This window comes from Patella vulgata, chromosome 6, assembly GCF_932274485.2.
Source record: "Patella vulgata chromosome 6, xgPatVulg1.2, whole genome shotgun sequence".
NCBI lineage: Eukaryota > Metazoa > Mollusca > Gastropoda > Patellidae > Patella > Patella vulgata.
Window position 1 is genome coordinate 44,699,287 of NC_065884.2, and position 21,948 is coordinate 44,721,234.

General features: G+C 36.2%; 1 protein-coding gene and 1 long non-coding RNA gene across 4 annotated transcripts in view; one reads left to right on the forward strand and one right to left on the reverse strand.

Annotated features, from left to right (window-relative positions):
• LOC126824374 (uncharacterized) overlaps positions 1-21,948 on the forward strand; it is an 85,441-nt gene that overhangs the window by 53,370 nt on the left and 10,123 nt on the right. For 2 of the 3 annotated variants that reach the window (XM_050553591.2, XM_050553593.2), the window contains 2 exons: positions 13,739-13,905; positions 16,467-16,514. In XM_050553591.2, coding sequence (XP_050409548.1) covers positions 13,869-13,905; positions 16,467-16,514 — 85 coding nt within the window. In that variant the 5' untranslated portion in view covers positions 13,739-13,868. Of the gene's footprint in view, positions 1-7,053; positions 7,333-13,738; positions 13,906-16,466; positions 16,515-21,948 lie in introns of those variants that run through there. The other variant, XM_050553590.2, reaches the window with a different exon arrangement.
• The window catches only part of LOC130013173 (uncharacterized), a 78,833-nt gene continuing 74,508 nt past the window's right edge, over positions 17,624-21,948 (reverse strand). Inside the window, exons 2-3 of the long non-coding RNA XR_008788527.1 lie at positions 18,202-18,663; positions 17,624-17,637 (exon numbers count right to left, since the gene is read on the reverse strand). This is a non-coding gene — a long non-coding RNA (uncharacterized LOC130013173). The remainder of the gene's footprint in view (positions 17,638-18,201; positions 18,664-21,948) is intronic.

The window sequence follows — 21,948 nt, forward strand, 5'->3', positions numbered from 1 at the left end:
AATTTTGACAAAAACTGCAACTAATCACCGACAAGAGTGGGGTTGTTGGGGTGTTTTGTTTTGGTTGTTGTTATTATCAATTTCACGTATTCATAATAATTTTGTCTTTTTGTGTGAAATCATTTAAATTATGAATATGATGTGTAGAATATGGATATGTCATCTTGACCACGGCCACTTTTTGTAATACTTTGGGAGATGTTAACAAAAACTCGGTCTTGTCGGTGATTAGTAGCTACAGTACTGGATTAGACCTCAACGATCTTTGAGTGTTTTTTAGAGTGTTTAATTTACTCAAGACTAATATCGGGTGATTTTGGAGGACCTACTCCATTTCATCTTTCGTCAAAACATCTAATATTTAATATTTATTCGCTTTCATGAATAGCCAATCGGGATTTACTTTTCATACATTGGATATATATTTAATTTCATACGAAATTTCTTTCCGGTGGATTACAGAATGTGTCTGTTTTGCTATTATAGTCATAGATAAGTCTTATTGAAAACTTGTTTTGTCATATTATATCTCATAATCAGATCAGGAAGTGGATTTCTTTTAATTCGTCATATAGATGACCGTGATTGTTGATCTCAGAAGGCTGGATTATCTTAAATCAGTTTATAAAAACTGTCTCAAATTCTTCCATTTTTGATTTCCTGGGTTCTTTGTGTTTTGAGGTATTTTTGATAATTGAATGTCTGGGCCATCTTCAATCAGAATGGGATGTCAGAGTTCAATAGTTATAGTACATCTGTAGTGTGAAAATACAACAATATATCACCTGGTTGGCTCAGTGAGTAAGACGCTGGCTCTCTAACCAGGATGTTCACTCCCGGTTATGGCTGAGAAAGTACCTCGGTGTTTATCAGACGTGTCCCTTTTGTCGCTTGAGAACAGGTAAATGGCGAGGTAAGGACAGTTTATAATCGTTCGGGTGAGACGAAAAAGCAGGTTCCGTATACACGTTGGCGAGTTCGTAAAAGAACCCTTGACATAGATAAGTATTGGTCGTAGCGCCGCTGTCAGGGCAAAATTTCCCTCATAGCACACTGTATATGATGGTGAAGAAAAACATACAATTTTGTTTTCGGTAGATAACACCCTACAATCACGCGTACTGTACTTTCGAATGCATATGATAGAATAACATGTTCTCTTTAACATTGTTATTGAATTAGCTAATAAAAGAAATTCATATGATAGAATAACATGTTCCCTCTGAGATTATTATGGAGTTAGCTAATAAAAGAAATCCGCCCTTAATCGCCAGCTGTCATAAAGTTTCTCCATTGGTTTTTTAATGGATTTATTATTTTGTTCAATTAAATTGGAATTCATCAATAAATAACCAAAGTTATGAGATGTATATACCAAATGAATATACCGTTAAAAAGTTTTAAAATGTTTTGTTTTCCAGTGAGAATAAAACACTTACCAGGACATAATTGATTAAAGTATGCAATGATGGTTAATAATTTACTAGTAGACAGTTTAGGTTAATGTATGAAATGATACTAGAGAACTATACTCTTCAAAAAAAGTAGGGGATATTGAAATGCAAATACCTATGCAGGTTGTGATATGATAAATAGTCATGGACACTTGACATGCTTTGAGAGTATGTTCACAGATGAAGAACTTATCGCCCCAACAGAACCACTGAGCTGCACATGCGACACGCAATAGCGCCATACACGTGGGAGGGGTTCATTGTCAAATTTGACACTTCAAGGAAGGGTTGATGAAAACTGCCGCGTGCTGGTTTATCTATCCATGTTTGCTTTCCTATCGGTTCTTGCATAAGATTTACTGTTTAGCGTATCTTTGCTTTAGTGTGTTACGTTTAATTTGATCTGGAGACGTGTTCGTCGACGACAACTTTAACTGACAACACTGCAAGAATTGGCCCTGGTGCTACAAGAGGAGTGGGTAAGATTGTCCCAAATCGTGATTGGACGGTTGGTTAGGAGCATGCCACGACGAATTGCTGAATGTCTGAGGATTGGTGGAGCAATTACTCATTATTAAGACAAAAATCAAAAACGTCCATTTTCACTTTTGACGGTGTATCTCTTTGCGAGAGAAATGGGGCCGTAAGATAAACCGCCCATATGAACTGTTTATGTTCATGTGTAGGCAATTGGCCTGTTATTAACATACACTGGTTACCTCTAATAAAAACAGCAGTGCATTTCGGCAGTTTTGTATTGTTTCTGAATATCCCCTACTTTTTTGGAAGAGTATATAACAGTATTTTCATTAAGGTGTGAACTAATAGTAATTTAGTGGTACAATATTTTCATTACGGTATAAAATAACATTAACAAATTTACTTGTAAGGTCGTATGGTTAGGTATGAAATTAGAGTAAACTGTCTGGTACAATGGTTTTGATTTAAGGGCGTTGAAAGGTTTACTAAGTTTACGTTTTTGTGAAATAGAATTGACAGAAATCTCTGCTACGATCCTAGAAAAAACCCCGCTACAACTGGAACCCCGGTGCGATCTTGGCCATATTTCGCCTTTAACGGTGGAGCTAGTTTGACTTTGTCAAGACTCTTGTGTAGATGGAGTGGTGGATATACCTTCTCTATCCTTAGGCCCAGATGTAATCCAAGACGTTTACAATTTGACCATGGCATGCTAGGTCAATGCCATGCTTGCGTTGACCTCCTGTCTTATGACGGATGGATGGTTGACATGTGGTAGAGCAATGGACACCATTATGTCACACCACCTATACGTTTCGCCAGTCAATGGTCCTTACGGATGAAATGTTTAATTACGGACCATGCCACCTGACGCCATGACCTTGAATTCCTACCCTGTCCTGCATGCTGAACGCTTCTGATTACTCTCCTTGCTCCTAAACCTGATTCTGTCATCCGATCATGAAATGTCCAAGCTATTAATCGCCAGTGTCCAGTGTCAAATCCGCTATGGAATGAAAGTCGGGAGTTATCACAGGGGCTCTTTCTTGACGATGCGACATCGCACATGGGTGCTTCTCCTCATGCCTAAATGTGTGAGCACGTCATACACGATGTAAAATCATTCACCATTTCACATTGGCGATTTCCCTGTAAACAGTGTTTTATTCCGCGTCCAGGAGGTGGGAGCTTTTATACTATATCTTTCCATGAAATTTGCTGAGCACAACCAAGTGAAACATGTAAATTTCATTACATACATTTTGAAATCGTATGACTGCAGATTGAGTATAATACTCATTATATGACAAATATAGACGTCCCAATTGTTAAATGGGATAATTCCATGGTTTATTTTGTTTGTTGTTGGGTTTTTGGATCTTTTTCTTTGGTTGTATTTTTAGGTATTTAAAGATAAAAGCTGCTAATTGTTTCCCGAGTAACCATCTTTTTCAGACTGTGGTAATATAGAATTTACGAGCTTCTACAGAGACCCTTTCACTGCTAGGTTTTTAATGTAGTAAATAAAATGCTGAATTCTTAGCAGTTAAGATTAAGTTGCGATAAAGTTAACACAATCTGTTGACGTTGACATGCGCCATTACTCATTTAGAGAAAACCAGATTCACATTAGCTATTTTTTCTTTCTTAAAAAAATCTTTCAATTTTCTCCATGTCAGATAAACGATTCAATTCAACTTCTGCGTAAAAGAAAATTGAATTTTAGTAAAGATGTAGATTGAATGTGTCGAAGTAATGAAACTTAAATTAATTTTCTAAGAATCTTTTTTCGCCTTTTTGTTTCTTTTCGACGAACAGGCTTGCTTACATCCTGGTCTTTCGGTTCATCTGAAATGCTGCCGTTAAAGATGTGTATGAATAGTTGTCTCGAAACATTTTTTAAATATTTATTCCGAACATCTAGGAATAACTTAAATGTTACACAAATATGTTAAATAATTCACACTTATTTTGTACAAGGGAATACACGTATGCGCAGCATACATATTGGCTGTGTTGAAGGTCAGGGTAATAAACCCTACCGGAACCACCCTCTTGATGCACCGGGAGTGAAAGTGTCCAGAAAGAGAAGTACAACAAATATTCTTAGACATTAAATTGTATTCCAGAATTCACCGGCTAATTATTTATACTCACTCCTCAATCCGTTTTGTAAACCGTAACAAAACCAGTCAACGCTAGACTATCCTACTGCTGCATCCATAGATTTTGCTCCCTGATGCTGACTGATCACAGAACGATAAAACAAATAAAAAATAATTTTGTTATTGCTATATATACACCTTGTTTATTGCTGTTTATAAATCATTAGACTTGTAAAAATATCTTGGGTTTTATTGTTTCCTTTCATGACAGAATAAAATGAATCTGGAACAGAATATCAATAGCAAACTGGCATGGTCATTTTACAGTGCCTAATATGTGATAATAATAATAACATTTAGTTGATATTAGTCACGAATAGCCAAATATGAAGATGAATATTACTCTGTCGTAAATACTTTGGTTACCACAAGAAATAATGCTGAATATAGGGTGAGATGGTGTGTGTGGGGGGGGGGCAATAAGTGGGTAAAATTTGCCACTGTATACTGTTACAAATTGACGTTGGTTGTATTACGCCATATCGGCTCATACATCGCAACAATTTTACCCATTATTGTAAATGAATTTTAACACCGTGGTATAAGTAAACATTATTAGTAGGAATATGTCCACTGCTAGTTAAACCACGATTCTACAGAGAACACCGGTTCCGTCTGAAATATACTTAGCTCACACAGCATATTTAAATTTGATCTCACGGGGTCCCAAGAAAATTTTTACTCTTCAAATACATTGATTAAAGTATGCAATGATGGTTAATAATTTACTAGTAGACAGTTTAGGTTAATGTATGAAATGATACTAGAGAACTATACTCTTCGACTTCAAATAAAGTAGGGGATATGGAAATGCAAATTCCTGTGCAGGTTGTGATATGATAAATAATCATGGACACTTGACATGCTTTGAGAGTATGTTCACAGATGAATAACTTGTCGCCTCAACAGAACCACTGAGCTGCATGTGCGACACGCAATAACGCCATACACGTGGGAGGGGTTCATTGTCAAATTTGACACTTCAAGGAAGGGTTGATTAAAACTGCTGCGTGCTGGTTTATCCTGTCCACGTTTGCTTTCGTATCAGTTCTTACATAAGATTTACTGTTCGTAGACATGATGAACGTCTACGTGCTATTGGCATGCTTCAAATGGGTTCTAAACAGCGAGCAGTAGCCAACATGTTTATTGTGTCACAGTCTGTGATCAGCAAACTGTGGAAGGGGTACCAACAAACACACAATGTTGATGATAGACCTCGTTCAGGTCGTCCTAGAGCCACTACACAAGCCCAGGATCGATACATTCGTACACAGGTCCTGCGAAATTGAGGACAAACGGCCAATCAGCTTTCTGTAAACTTGTACCAAGTTACAGGAATTCGAGTTACACCCCAAACGTGTTGTGCCTCCATTAACTCTCCAGCACATGGCAAACAGGCGTCAATGGTGTAGGCAGCGTAGAAATTGGGGTAATCGTCGATGGGCGCGTGTAATGTTCTCAGATGAATTCAGAATTACTCTGGATTTCACCGATAGGCGTGCTCGCGTTTGGAGGCGTGTAAATGAGCGTCATGCTAACGTTAACGTCAGACAGCATGACAGATTCGGGCGTGGGTCTTTTTTTATGGTGTGGGGAGGAATTACCATGACTGGCAGAACGGACTTGCATATTGTTCAAGGAAGGGTCACTGGTGTGTACTACCGTGACCATATCCTGGCACTGATAGTTCTGCCCATATGCCTTGGCCAGCCACGAGTCCTGGAGATGTGTTGCTGGATGTCTGAGGATTGGTGGAGCAATTATTCATTATTAAGTCAAAAATCAAAAACGTTCATTACACTTTTGGCAGTGTATCTCTTTGTGAGTGAAATGGGGCCGTCAGATCAGCCGCCCATATGAACTGTTTATGTTCATGTGTAGGCAATTGGCCTGTTATTAACATACACTGGTTACCTCTAATAAAACAGCAGTGCATTTCCGCAGTTTTGTATTGCTTCTGAATATCCCCTACTTTTTTGAAGAGTATATATATAACGCCACCAACTACATTGGTAACGCATACACGGATGCATGAAGTTGACAATAATATTGTAGTTTGCATTGTGTAGACACACCACGTTCGATGGTCAAGATTTGAGCTGCCAAAGGTTTGGTGTAAGTATAGCATATTTCTGTTAGATATAACTAATACAATGTGCCCGCTTATCATTTGTTATCCAGATGATATAACAACTGTTTAATTCATTTTTTATAGTCTGTAACAAACATATCCCTTCGTAACGCTAGAAATAATAATAATAGTGTATGCTCCAGGACCTTTCAAATCTCATTAAAGCACAGCCCTATTTCGTGTTGTAATACAAGTTAAAACGGAACGAAATTTATATGAGCTGCGTACAATTCGCAAGGAAAGACTGACAAAGATAACAAAAATCACGAATATCACATGTTTAAATTGAGATCAGTGTGAATACATTAAAGCATACCTAGAAAGGGAATGGCGCAGAAATCAATATAATGGACGTTTTTTTGTTTTCTATTAACAAAAATACTGCTCAGGACAGTATGTACTATCTTAACAACGAGACACACCCATCACACCACCCCGCCCAAACCTCAATAAGGTTTTTGTCATATTGGCTGTTGTTATGCAAGCAACTCGGTTGGCTGTACTGTTTGTAAATATGGAAGGAATTAGGAGATGAAAGGTTTGCATGTAATACGGTAATAGCTTGCCAATATTCCATTGTCTAAACACCAACAGTAGTTTTAAAAATAGTGAACAACACGATGTAGGGACTCCACAAAATAACAATAGGACTATTATAAAAGGAGGGAGGTTTTTTATATCTTACACTAAAGATCGATGTTTGGACAGCTTGTTTAGTCCACGGAAGCCGAGACCCTCCCAATATCGAACGGATTAGACTACCGGGATTAAGGTATATAACCCGAATTCAAACAAACACGAGACATTCTATGGTGACGTGTACTGGCTAAAAACAAACTGTTATTGCATTCGTTATATTACCAACATTGTCAATGGTGGTGTTTCTTTAGAGAGCTAAACCGTCAGTTGATTCATTATGACCAAACTAGCCCGCGGTGAATAATGTGATGATTATTGCCAAACATTTTCACTAACAAGATGACTGGGAATGCCATATTATCAATGTGAAAACGTAGATTAAAACAACATTGTTTGTCATTCAATTTTGGATCATTTTACCAGCGTGTTGAATTATAATACCATTGCAGACGATTGGTGGGTAGGTACCATATTAAATACAATTGCAATAATTCTTAGGTTTGTGGGTTTTTTTATAGATATTTAATATGTCCTCTTCTCTCATTAAAAGGTGTATATTCAGGTATCGTCCCTCAGACCTACAAGTACTCTGATGAACAAGGGTCAAATTATTTAATGACTGTCTAAAATAATATTTAAAATTGTTTAATTACTAACATAATCTTTAATAACGTGTTTTCAGTACTCAACATTTTGTTTTTCAAGTCACGTGTTATAAACATTAGGGAATTGTAAGTTGCCCAAATGATTTGGAATCCGCGGAGACTCAGCGAGGTAAGATACTGATTTGCAAAGCAGGGGTCCTCGGGTTTGAGAAAGTTCCTCTGGATTTTCCGGCGTGGTTTCCCATTGTCAATGGTGTAGGACTGGGGGAATGGCATGAACTGTGTCTAGTCGTTCGGATGGTACGAAACACCAAGGCATCGTGTACAGATTGGTGTACACGTAAAAGAACCCTTGATACTTGGAATTCGAAATAAGAGTAGGACGTAAAGCCACAGATCGGGCAAATATTCTCAAACGGCACACAGTATTTAGTACTCTTCTTCATTAGTCCAGTCGGTACCGAAAAATAGGTCGTTAAACCCCATTGCATTTCATTTCGTTTTCAAAATTTTGTTTTCAGTACGCAACATGCTCATTTAAAGTCACGTGTCATAAACATGAGGGAGTTGTAAAAAGAGATGTGTTGACGAGAAAGTGTTTAACAAAAGACCAACACGTTTGTGCTTACTCTTTTGTTTTTTCTTTTATTCAGTTCGTTACGTGTTGTGTATAAAGCTTGAAACGGCCACAAAAGATTTATGAATATTATATTCGTCCATTATGTTAAAACAGTTCAAAGAGAACAGCAGAAAAGCCACACGGGAAATGCATGCTAAACTTGATAAATAGATAGTCAGTGTTTTGTTGATTTATTTTTTCTATCTATATGTCAAATAAGTTATTAACGAGTGTGCTGTACCGTCTCACTAATTGCCACTATATAATATCAATTTGTCAGAGGTACGCCTGAATTTGATAAATACTATTACATCAAGGGTCTGTATAATATTTTGGTGCCATTTATTTAGTAGCAGACGTGACAAGTTTCACAGATAATGGCGCCGTGGTATTTGATTTCGTCCTTTTACAAAATGGTAGATCACGTATTTACTTGTCTCCAGGCAGTTATCGTGGTCAGAATGCCCGAGGATGATATATATATTAATACTAACGATGATATCATTTAGTATAGTATTATCACTAATGAAGAAATATATTGTTGCCAAAATATTATATTCTACGTGATACATGTTATTTTGCTATTTTATCAATTATAATGCAGACATGTTTTATTTATTCTATATCAATAGATGTACAATAACAATATACGCCCTAATGATTGAAATATGTTTAATTTTTAATGAGGCTCCTTCGATATCGTATTGAAATATCGGCAGACGTTAATTAGGCTCACTATACAGTTTAGGTGATAATGTGTCTTGGATCCAGGCTGAAGGCTGCAGGGATGGACCGTGCGAAACTTAAACCTCATGTTTACAATTCGCTCCACTTGAGACCATACACGCAGCTAGTTAACTGACATTTTAATTCACATTTCGACAAATTTAGTCAAAACGCTAAGTATACTTCGAGAATCAGATAACAAAACAGTACATTAATTTTTCAATATAGATCGTGACTATTCAGGACATAGATGTATTTTCAAAGTAGATCATCCTGCAACGTTAGTATGTCCATATTTAACTGACATCCTATACAATTGTTACTTTACGTTTAATAATGGAATGAACTAATCTTTTCAAGACAAACAACTATTTATTTCAGTCTTGGAATATATGTTAAATACGCAAGAACTGTTCTTGTTGTCCACACAATAAAAATATTTTTATTGGAGCAAAGTTAAACTATAGTTAGAACAAAGAGTTGTTTTATTACCCACTTCATGATATCTGGCGTTATCTGTAAAGTCCTAAGGCGTTAGATACTCTAATTCATTTCACTAATTTTTGAAGTCATGAATTCTAAAATATGAAGTGCACAACCATAGTTTCTAGTAATCAATAATGTTGCCCAAGGGTAATTTATGACTTGAAATAACCCATCGAAAATTTTATGAATATCAAGAAGATCCGTTAGTCATCAGTCATCACCAAATGCACAGGTGAAACTACATTGAATTATTAAAAACACGGCATATCGTATTTTTCAAATAATATGTACTTTACTTTAAAAGAAAGGTGTTGTTGTTGTGTAATTAAGCGCACCTGAGCGTAAAATAAAAGAAAGGTCATTATACTGGCTTGCACGAGAAGGATAGCATAGTTATTATTAATAATAAAACGACAAAAGATGAAGGCATAAACCTATTAAAATGAAATGAAATGGGGTTTAAACTAACGCCCTACTGTTCTGCTCTTACTGGGCTAATAAGATGAACTTTCTCGGCCAAACGCAGGAATCGAACACGGGACTTCCGTCATACTCACTGCGTCACATAACCCCATTAAAAACCAAAGTAATTTTAAATGGGTTTCAATTTATATTAATGATAGATATGAATAATCTTTAAACCAGAATTGTATTTGATAAATATACTTTTTGATTGTGTATAGTCTAAAACTTTATATTTAACCTTTATACTGACATGTTTGGGCATTGAATAAAAAAGTGAGAAAAGGGTTGTTACATGAAATCAAGACATAGCTGTAACAAAATGGAATCGTAGTCTATACCATGGCCCTGAGATTGTCTTAGTGGGTGTACACTTCGGCTTCTGAATTCCAAGTTCAAAATATCGCTTCAGTTAGCTAGCTATAAGTAGTGACGGGTTTCGTACAGGGGATATGGCATGTTGTTTTCCCCTTGTATTGTAATGATTCTAGAGGGATCATTGAATACATGTACAGTAACTAATAATTGAAACTGTAAACCAATGTATTTTGCTCCAACGCAGGTGTTTACGTAAGTAGCACGGAGAACATTTCCAGGGAAGAAGTTGAATTATAGCTCTTTTAAGAGAATATTCTTAGATAATTACCACACAGGTGAACGGAAATAATCACAATCATCTTCCATCTTGACATGTATTTTAATAAATGTAAATTACATAGTTAATGGCACCAGTGGATATATTTTATGGAAATAATTTGAAGCATTTAAATATTATACACGAAGTATTCAATCATTGATGCTGTATAGAGGTTGTTCTAAGATATTTATAAAAAAAAAATCCATATCATTACATTATGTCTAGATGTTCATCTACTACAATAGAATCTATTGATTATTTCAGAAACCATTTCAAATAAAATATGATTTCTTAGCTATAAAAGGTGAAATTACATAGTTACTGAGATCTATATGGTATACAGTTAACGAACATAATGTAATGTCGGGTAGTTATTAAATAATTGGAATCACGAAGCTACCTTATTTACGCCGGCCATTTTTTCTTTCTTTAATTAAGATTCGGTTTATTTAACTGCCACACCCAGCCTTATGGCCTTAGCGTCTTCGCGATCTCTGCAAAAATAATAAATGCAGGAGACACGCACGACACATGACAGCTAATTATAAACGTACTCAAGAGACAAAACACGTACATTGTAAGTCAAATTACCAACGTTTTAACGAATTGTGAGGATTGTCAAGTAACATTGCCACGATCAACAGTCTCCGTGATCAATTCATTATCTAAGCCATCCGATGCTCTAGAGAGATGGTTATGGACTTGGCATATGTATAAATGTCTAAATAATAATTTATATCAGATTTGAAGCGAGAACAATGACCCGCATTAGACAGATTTAGTCCTTACATGTATCTTTAAAGTGTGTATGAAAATACGACAACCTGATAATTATATATTATCATACGAAACTATGGGAAAAGTATAATCCATATAATTCTCTGTGATATTATTACTGATATTGAATATCTTCACAATATATTATAGCTCGAAATGGTCGCCTATTTCTACAAAACGTCTGACGTATGGCGGTCATTTAGCGCAAACTGAAATAATACTCTATAGAGAGTGGGGTTTTATATAGGAGTGGGTTTAGTCTGTTTTCAGTTCACTCCATTCAGAAATATTAATTAAAATATATTATATAATAATGATAATACGCAGTTGTTATATTAAAAAAAAAAAAACCCTTGACTATTTTTGATACGCCTGATTAATTTTATAGCTCAATATCTTGTAATTTTGTTTCAGTCAGCTATCCAGTCTGATGAAACACATATTCTATTTCGATTCTCTTTTTGTAGTTCAACTTTCGCTTTATTAGTCTTCATGACTGTAGGATCTGTTCAGTGAATTCAAGCTTTATTCCCGCTTTCCATCTAGGGTAATATCGCAGACAAGTGTCTCCTTGAACACTTGCCGGAAAAACTAGTCTAAAATGGAACAGCGAGTAGGAATTTTATCGCCTCCATTATCTTGGTTAAAAGCGCAATGGTGCCCTTTGAGATACATTTTCTTACGGTACCATCCCTATATCATATCTGCAGGTGCCACCCGGCCCACGTCACCATCTTAGCTTCGATCACCTGAGGGCTGATTCATATGTACATGTATCTATTTATATAGTCTATTTGCACCAGTGAAAAACAAGACACTTCTATATATCGATGACTGAGTGTGCAAATGTTACATATCCAGTTTTGGTCAAAATTATGTTTTGACCTTTTTAAGTAGCATAAACATGCGCCCTTCTACTGTGTAAATGCTGTTAGTCCAGATTAATTAGAGTATCATGTTATCGCCATGAAAACATATAGCACATGTCCTCATTTAGAAAAGGTTTAGTATGCAAAAGTGATATTTGTGGACATTTAACTTTTGTCTACTGAAAGCTCATAACACTAAACAGGAACCAGTGGACATAGGAACCAATTTCATTCAAATGATCATCTCGATTTGTGTAGTACCAACCAATATATAACATATATATAGTATATCATGTTCGCATAATTCCCTGATTTGAAATAGGAATTCAAAAGTTTAAAATGCTATTTTCTCGAAACAAGATAAATGGAAATGTAACGCATACTCAGCCATCGATATAATGGGTTTTAATTTTGTTTTAAATCCTATATAATACTAGCGATATAAAAACATCCCCGTCGAATGATTATACCACTATCTGCCACACTGCGATGATTTATCAAGTTAGTCGATGAGTGCAAGATAATTGGAAATAATTGTTTTTCTCACAGGCCATTTAGAATTCAAAATATAGTTGTCGGCTGCAGGTTGTATAAAAAAAATCGAATTCTTAATGATTCTTATTTGTCCCTAGTAACCAAAACAACAAGACGGTAACTAACGTAAACATGTAGGCTAATGAAATATATATAGGCTAATATTTTATATTTAGTCAGGTTTTATATCTATTATTTATAATACCCATTTAAGATGTTAAATTATTGCAATCGATTATGTTATAATGACACTTATACATCTGACAAACACTATTTAATTTAACTTGAGTTAATGGCAATATGAATAGTGATCGTTTGTATGTAACTATATGTGTGCAACGAAAATCGTTTCATACTGCTTAGCTATTGTTAACAATGATAATACCTGGAGTGATGTCGCCATTAAATTTTCATATTACCATAATGGGTTTGTGGAAATGGTAACTAACAAACATTTAAAATGGCTGACATATAACTGAGATATGGATGAATGGAATGAGATTTTATCATCCTACCTTTCTGTACCAACCGGGTTAATTAAGACGAGTAACCCAGATATTACACGAAGGGTTTTTCGGTATCTAAAATGGCCGAGATATATCTAAAAAAAACAATGTTAGGAGAAGTGCGCATCTATATATAACGGAAAATTTTAGGAAGAACCCTTTTTCATATTACATAATGAACGCATTGAATTTAATAAGACAATTTGGATATTGCTATGAAACAGATCACTTTAAAGGAGCCAATTCTTTAACTCGATATCATCCACAGTTTTCGACATTGCAAATACGACTTAATGGTCAATTTAAATCAACAGCGGTTTGTTATGCCAGAATGCTTCCGAGCGCTAGTTTTATGAAGCGACTCGGTGAACGAGGCTAAACATCCCATGTAGGAGGATACTACCGGTATAGACTGGAATAACCAAACACCAGAGACTGTCATTTAATTCAGACTCTCCGCGTATTTCGCCGAACATAACTGATTAGAAATTACAGTAAAAACAGAAACGATTGAATGTAAATCAGTTTATATACATGTACATTCAAATTGTATTATTATGCGTTGCGACCCATTTGTGTCCATTTCTAGGTGCCAAAGAAAAGTGATTTAGCTCCTTTAATCATGACGTTTTTTGTTCATTTCAGGTTAAGGATTTGACATGGTTTTCATTATAGTGTATAATACCATGTGAAAGGTTTACACACATTAAGAGGTTTTCTATGTAAAGTGCATAAGATACAGCGAGGCCAATGGGGTAAAGTAAGGAGATGAAAGATGAAATTCAAACAAAGATGCCTCATTAGTTACTTTGGTAAGTTAAGATTACGTTTTACTATCATATGTATATGGCATCGAGAGACTATTATATAATAGTGGACGCAGACTTTAAAATATAAAAGTAAAAGAGAACTCCGTAGATAAGTAAGACGTTTACCTGTAGAACTACCGAATCGTCGTCTTTGACTTCCAAAGTTGTGCTTTTCCGTGACCAAATACATCAGGTTCAGTTGAACTTTATTCTTTTTAAGGGCAATTGTTAGTCACAAATCTCACCCGATTTCAAGAATAGTATCTGGCTTTGATATGGCTATTATGACAGTCGGGTGAGTTCTGTCGAATCCAGCCCCGCCCTCTGTATTAAGGATGTCAACGCACCTAATTGTTTTACGTTAGAGACTGACCAAAGTACTAATGGACATGTCACCATGTCTTGCAAATTAACAGGGTCTATTACCTAATTTAGGCAACTAGATAATTCCATCTATGTTAGTTCAGTTACATAAACAAGTGTTACATTATCAATTCTCCAAGACACAACTCTATATTAACTCCATATAATACGTTTATTCTTCTAGACATATACTGTACAAAACTCCTTCAGTTAATGACTAATTACTTAGCTTGTATTTGGGCATCCTGGTCCTAGTTCTGTTCTCTGGCCTTGATTCGGGACCTGGTCCCAACAAACCCATGTTGTCGGAGTTCTGGTCTTAATGAACCCTTAACTGACGACTATCGTTGTTGTTGTTCTCTGTGTTTAACGCCCGTTTCCACAGAAAGGTGATATCGCAGACAAGTCTTATTTTTCATTTTTATTATCTTAGGTCACGCACAGGGGTCTTCCTATGGGAAGAAAACGGAGTAATCGGAGTAAACCCACGAGGTTGAAAAGGCGCCCCTATCTCCAAGCCACATACGCTCACACCAGGGATGGAAACCAAAACCGCAAGCCAGAGGTGACCGGCCAGCTAGTGGTCAATGCGCTGCACTTTAGACCACTAGGCCACCCAAACCCCCTATCGCAATGATCCCTTATTTATTTGGTAGATGTCAAACCCCAAACCCACGCCCACACAGTGTGGCCTAATTGGGTATTATTCAGTCGAGGATGGACTAATGCTCCGATTAGCTAGAAAGCGTTAGCCAATCAGCTAATCAGGTGTTGACGTCCGGACTACAATGTCAAACGATTACACAGCTGGGCGGTTGCATAAGGGCAGATTAGCTTTCTGTACAAGTCAACGGACATTACATAATACTATCTGGTATTGAGAGAGAGCGAGAGAGAGAGAGAGAGAGGGGGGGTAACGTCCACTCGACACAAACCAGGTCATTTCGGGACTAACATATGGGTCAATTGTATTTCAATAATTCGCATGCACGTAGGGGTCTTTAGCAGTGGGAAGAAACCGGGGGATCCGAAGAAAACCCACGAGGTTGGACAGGCGACCCGACTCCTTGCCACGTACAACCGGGAAATCGAAACCACGCCAGTTGACTCAATGACAGGCCTTATCATAGAACGCGTACGCGCTAACCATTAGGCCATTTGGGACGTTGGAACTAAAGTATATCAGGAAAGTTATTTATTTCCACACATGTGCATACTGCAATGTAATGAATAAACCCTGTGGTTTCGAATATTCTCCCCGTAAAGATATGCACTCCATAATAAATATTTGAGAGTTGGAAAATCAAAAGAATGTAAGAGACGAAAATGGAAAGTAAACCGTGATGCCAGACACGAATGTGAGATTTCTGTGCAATTCTGGTAATCTAATGTCGAATGATAGTTTTGGAGAACACTTGTCGAAGCACACCAATGACTTCTATGTCGTCTGTGTGTAGACGGACAACGCTTCAATTCTACTTATATGTTCAGCAAATAGAAAGAAGGACGTGAGCTAATTGCTGGTATCTGATAAATTCCGATATGACTTGTTTCAAATATGTAACAATGGCCAAGTATTGATGTCTACCTCCTAAGATAAGTGTGCGTCTTGTTTCCCATTTAGTTAATCTAGCTCTATAACGTAATTATACAAGTTAAATAATGTACGATATATAAATTACGACATTTTAACAGAGGTCTGACGATATGATTAATATTGTTTGATGTATCTATATGCAGCCACAGTGGCTCAGTGAGTAGAATCCCTAACCTGGGGGTCTCGCGTTCGATCCCGGTGGTGGCCGAGATATTTCATCGGGATTTTCCCGTCGTGTTTCCCCCGTCGTGCAGGACAGAGGGCCTGGCAAGGGACAGTGTATACTCGTTCGAATGGGACAACAAACCGCTGTCTCATGTACACATTGGCGTACACTAAAACTAAAACTCGACAGTTTGATTAATAAAAGTAGGCCGCATGTTCGTCTTCATTAGCCCAATCGGAGCAGAACAGTTGGGCGGTCAAGCAGATAAATTTGGTCGAGTTGTCTCCATTACAATAATCGTACATAATCCTTTGATAATGCTCTGCCAACCCCTTACCCCCACCTCCACACCATACAAATGAATATAATGGGATAATATAAATAACCAATTAGTTATAATAATGTAAAATTATATTATAAACATATATATATTTGTAGTTTGGTTTTGGACTCTTCTAGTGAGTGAAATGGTGGTAGCTGTAAACGGTAAGATTTTATTTTCTTTCATTTAACCGTTATTATAGAAATATGATTTTATTACACGTAAGACATTACATTACACATCACATTTGATATAGCCACATTACTGCCATGCATTCAAAAAGTACATTTCAAACAGTAACAAATGCTTTATGGACAAAAATATGTTTTGAGCACCTTTTTAAAATCCGTTACTGTCTGACATTGTATAACACTTTCTGGAAGGGTGTTCCAGAGTCGCGGTCCTAACACACTGAAAAGTCATTCTGCAAATGTTTTATATTTAGTCTTTGGTATTGATAACACGTTTTGTGATGACGATCTTGTATTGTATGATAAAGTTTGGGATTGTAAAAATGTAAAAAGGCAGGCAGACAGGGGCAAGGTTATGGAGAAACTTAAACACTAGTACAAGTAGTCTGAATTGGCATCGGACTTCAATTGGCAATATATCAAGTTCTTTCAGAGCGGCACTAGAGCTATAACTAAAACCAAGAATTAATTTTGCAGTAAAATATTAAATTCTTTGGAGAGGTTGGAGAGTAGATAACTGCGGGCAGATCACAAAGCAGACATTTTCCATAATCCATATGGGAAATGGTAATTTCGCGAAAGAAACGGTCTCAATTTCCGTAAGTTGAACATTGCCGAAGCTACAGAACGAGTCTTTCGGGCAATATGATATTTTCGTCCAAATGCATTCCCAGAAATTTAACACATTATGACGACTCAACTACAGAAAGCCCAACTCTTAATTCTTGGATGGTAGACTCCTGGAGATGACGCCTTCCGCCGAATTTGATAACCCACGTTTCGTCGTCGTTTATCTTTAGTTGATTGTGTAACATCCAGATTCTTGACTCTAATTATCGGAAAGCAATACGAGATTCTGCAACCAAATCTCCAGCTTTAAAATGTCATACACGCTTTGATCATACTGCCAACTAATTTTTGATTGTGTCGGACGCAGGATGCTAGTGTACTGCTATAGCAGGTATAGTAGTCCGGGCCATTGACGCTACCTTGTGGCACAAATAATTTACTTGTTTCACATCGGAAAAGACATCGTTAACCTTTACACGAAAACTCCTGTTTTGTAAATATGACAACATCCACTCCTTTGTAATTCCTGTAACAGCAGAACAACTTGACATTATAGTAAACAAAAGGTCGTGGTGCACGGTGACGAAGGCGTCAACATCAACTCTTAATGTACAATTTTTCCAAGCTTGGCATAAATATAAACATTGTATTGTCTCTACACGCTCTTATTTTTCGGGGTGAGGATCCTTAACTTGAGAATGGGGTCGGGGTGGGGTGGGAATTTAACTTGAGAACGGGAGGGGTGGGGCTTAACTTGAGAATGAGAATCGATATAAAGTATTTAGATATTTTAATTATAAACGAATCGATAATAAAACTCGTGTAGCTACAAAGACAGAGATCCGTGTATTTTTTCGGGGTGGGGGGATTTGAATATGAGAATCAGTATTAGGTATTTATGTATGTAAAATCTTTATAGTTCGATAAAACCCGTGTAGCTACGTACAAGATCAGGCACCCGTTACTTTTTAATTGTTCAAAGAGCAATACTTTATACATTTCGTATATTCTATAAGAAAAAATTCTTTTGACATTAAAGGTTACGAAAGAAAGATAGATAGAAACACCCCGTGTGTATAAATCTTCTTACTAATCTGCTTCTTTCTATGTGAGAAAACTCACACTCTACATATTGTAATTGATGATCTTGATAAATATTCTTTGGGTTTCTGCATTTAACACTTGTGAAATCCTTGATCTGACGCTCCCATCACTTATCCACGTCAAAAGAGGGAGAAAAACTCGTTGGCAATAACGCCCGGTGATCACGACATTAAGGTTTCTACGTCTTCGCCTGTCTTAAGTGGGATTAGATGCGTTCATTTTAGCTATTTCGACATGCCAACCTTTTAATCTCGTTATTTTATTTAAAACGTATTCAATCTGTATTTTGGCAGTGTGGATATATTGAGTTAAGCGATACATCGACTTTCCATTTCCTGTCACCACAATCCACAGCCAATCAAAAGAAAAAATGCCAAAAATGGCGCTGGATTAAGTCTGGTGACTTTTTATTGATTTCAAACGACAAGGGTTGAAACTCTTTAAAAACCTGAAATTAAAAAAAAGACTTTTTGTTGAATACTGACTGACATTAGAAAGTAACTGCATGATATTAAAGTGGAGATTCTGTAAATATCTCCCTCGCCAGGGTTATCAACTCTTTTCTTGGTCACTGGCTGGATGTAGTATGGTCAATAATGAATTTCGGATCAAATGCAGTATCGGCGTGATCGTTTATTCCAGAATGCTAACTCACAATATTTACGCAGTTGAACTAAACTCCTACATCCGTTTGGTTATGTCAGAAAATGGTAGATTGATATATAAGCTGCAAAAAAAGAGACACAACTAGTGATTGTTTTGAAAAGCATATATTAAAATCATAGTTTTCCACTCCTCCGATAGTTTGATATACATCAGCTGTTACAAACCGGAAGTTGACTCTACTGAGAGAGGCAAAAAATAGGCCTGATGGAGGACTGCCTTATTCTTACCATATATTTGACATTCTGAAGGCGAAATATTACAACAACTAATCATTATTGTGGATTGATCTATTTTTCTTGGTTTAGTAATTATATAGATTTTATCAATCCCCATGAGTTATATATAAAATATAAAATTGCAAGAAAAATTGAATTTCAGACATAGGTGCATAGGCGATGTATTGTGTATTATCACGGAATAATTCACGGTTAAGTGATTATATTGATCTTATCTATATCTATTCCCATGGGTTAGAGACAAAAGATATCACCAAAAACGAAAAACTTAGCATCTTTTTGGTTTTATTTGCTAATATCATCCAAATTGGAAAGTTAATAGGAACTAGACGATAAGCCGGGCGATTTTGATATTTCTAATTTTATCCCCCGTCCATGTCTAGTAATATACCCCAATAACCAACTTACGGGGTGTAATTTATTCAGTTAAATCGCTGTTAGAATGTGCCCTATTTATGAAGACTTTCTTACTAAAGATACATTATGGGAGATAAGATAAAGAGATGGCAGTTCTCGCTATAATAGTTAAAAACTAGATAGTATAAAGGTAATTTGCTGAAAATTTCAGTCAAATTGATCCACTATGAACCGAGAAAGAAGCGGGTGAAAATTTTGCATAGTCTCTGTCATCATTACTAAAATCATTAATATAAACAGCATAGTCTCGATTATCCACTTTTTTTGATTTAATTATCAATGGCCGTTAGCGCATATAGGAATCTAATCCAGCCAACATCGAAGGCTAGCCTTGACATCGAGAGTTTATTATGGTCTGGATAAGTTAATTAATGTCTACTTGATAATTTAGATAACATTTCAGGCCTAAAGAAAGACTTGTAATAAGCAGATTTTGCTCTTGCATAATGCATGTTTAAGAGAGCTAAAATTGGTAAGGTAGATATATTTGACACCTTAACCTTAACTGATAACTGCAGTCACAAAAGGGAGGTTGGTGGTGAAGTTATCTATAAAGTCTGTCATTGCGTAAAATGCCATGGTTTCAATCCTAAAATTGTCCATGAAAAGGGGTAGGGACTTTTCGGCCCCTTTATTTTTTTTAGAAAGAGGACGTTTCGGCCAGATTTATTTGTTTGTTTTCTCCTACAGATCTTTTCTTTGCGGTGTATTTTTTGTTTGGGGGGTGGGGTGGGGGGTTGTTTCTTACTGTGACAAATATATATATTTTTTTTAAAATAAGTCTGAACTCGTTGTACATGTTTGCAAGTCCGAATGACTGGAAGTATCTCCAAGTTGATTGAGCGTTCAAAGTCTATTATAACAGTTGCGGGTCACAACCATGCTTCTCTAACAAACAAAACATCAATACATAAGTTGTCTGGGACTTTCTTTGTAAAAGTACTTACACTAATGGAACAAAAAAAACCTGATATACGACCCTGGATGACATAAAACTGCTTTAAACACATTTTTGTAAAATTGGCCGAAACGTCCCAGGCCGAAATGTCCACTGGTCGAAATGGTCTAGGCCGAAATATCCTGAACCGAAATGTCCACTGGCCGAAATGTCCGTCCGCGGTATAATATATCTGTCTTTTATTACCATTATCATTCTCCCGTCAAAAGGCAACACCTAGTGACTCATGTTTTTCTTATTTTGAGAAAAAAAAGAAAAAGTAATGAATGAATATTAAACTCCAGCTTATCCATTGATTTGACTATTGAGTTACTGGGTTTTTCTGTGGCATACTAGGCAAATGAAGGAAGTTGCTAGGTTGTGGCATGGGTGTAACTGCTAACTCAATTTTGATTAAAAAAAAAAAAAAAAAAAAAAATGAGTTACGGGGTGTTGCCTTTTGAAGGGAGCATTGGTGTTTCTGTATATTCCATAGTATGACAGTGGCCGATGGCGCTTTAGGCAGGGCATGCTTACTCCTTTTTCAAAACATCTGGTATAGTACTATGTCCACTTATATTTCCAAAAGCGATAAATATTTCTAAAATTATACGTATTATACTGTAACACAAAGTGATGTAATATTAGTCCACATTAAGCCGATTAATTTGTAATAACACAGTATCTAGTTCTTGTCTCTAAAAATTCCAACGGCCTGCCACAATCAATATTTCGGGTGACACAGGTGTTAACTAAGCGATCAATTATTGGAATTCCTGGGAAAGAAGAAAATAGCTCCGAAAGTATCACTGGATAATTTCTTTACATAAAAGAACTGCATCGAGACCTTTGAGGCTTTCCGTCGTCAGTTTTAATTTGTGCGGAAGAGTTGCGACCTTTTTTTGTTTGGCACAACGAAACATTTCTAAATTTAGAATATCGACATTTCAATCCTTAGGCATGTGGTCTCCAAAAATGTCTTAACTTAAAATGAGGAATAAATTTCTAAAGCATAATATTGATTACCATTCGAGATATTGTATACAGGTTTATTGTCAATTGATTTTTGGGTACAGGAATATGGGCATTCCAAGTCTTTTGAGTAGCATATTGGACAACTTTTTTTTATTAAGATTAAGAAAGTCAAAATAGAACGGTTTCTTTAAATAAAATTATCTACCTTAATGATTAAGTTGAACCAATTTGGTAACATTAAGACCTTCCTGGAAGTTGAAGTTCACGTTAAAATTAATTGTAATTTTAAGGCAAGCCCAACTTTATAAACTTTACTTTGTAATTATTTTATAACTTTAATAGCAAAGAGACACTGTCTGGTTCCACAGAAAACCTGGTTCTTTCGTACATCATGCCCTGACACAGATCATAAACATTTCAAAATAAGAACCACTGGATGATTTTGTACATGGCTTTCAATTTTGGATGCCCCACATTAGTTGTAATTGTTTTATTCAAAGCC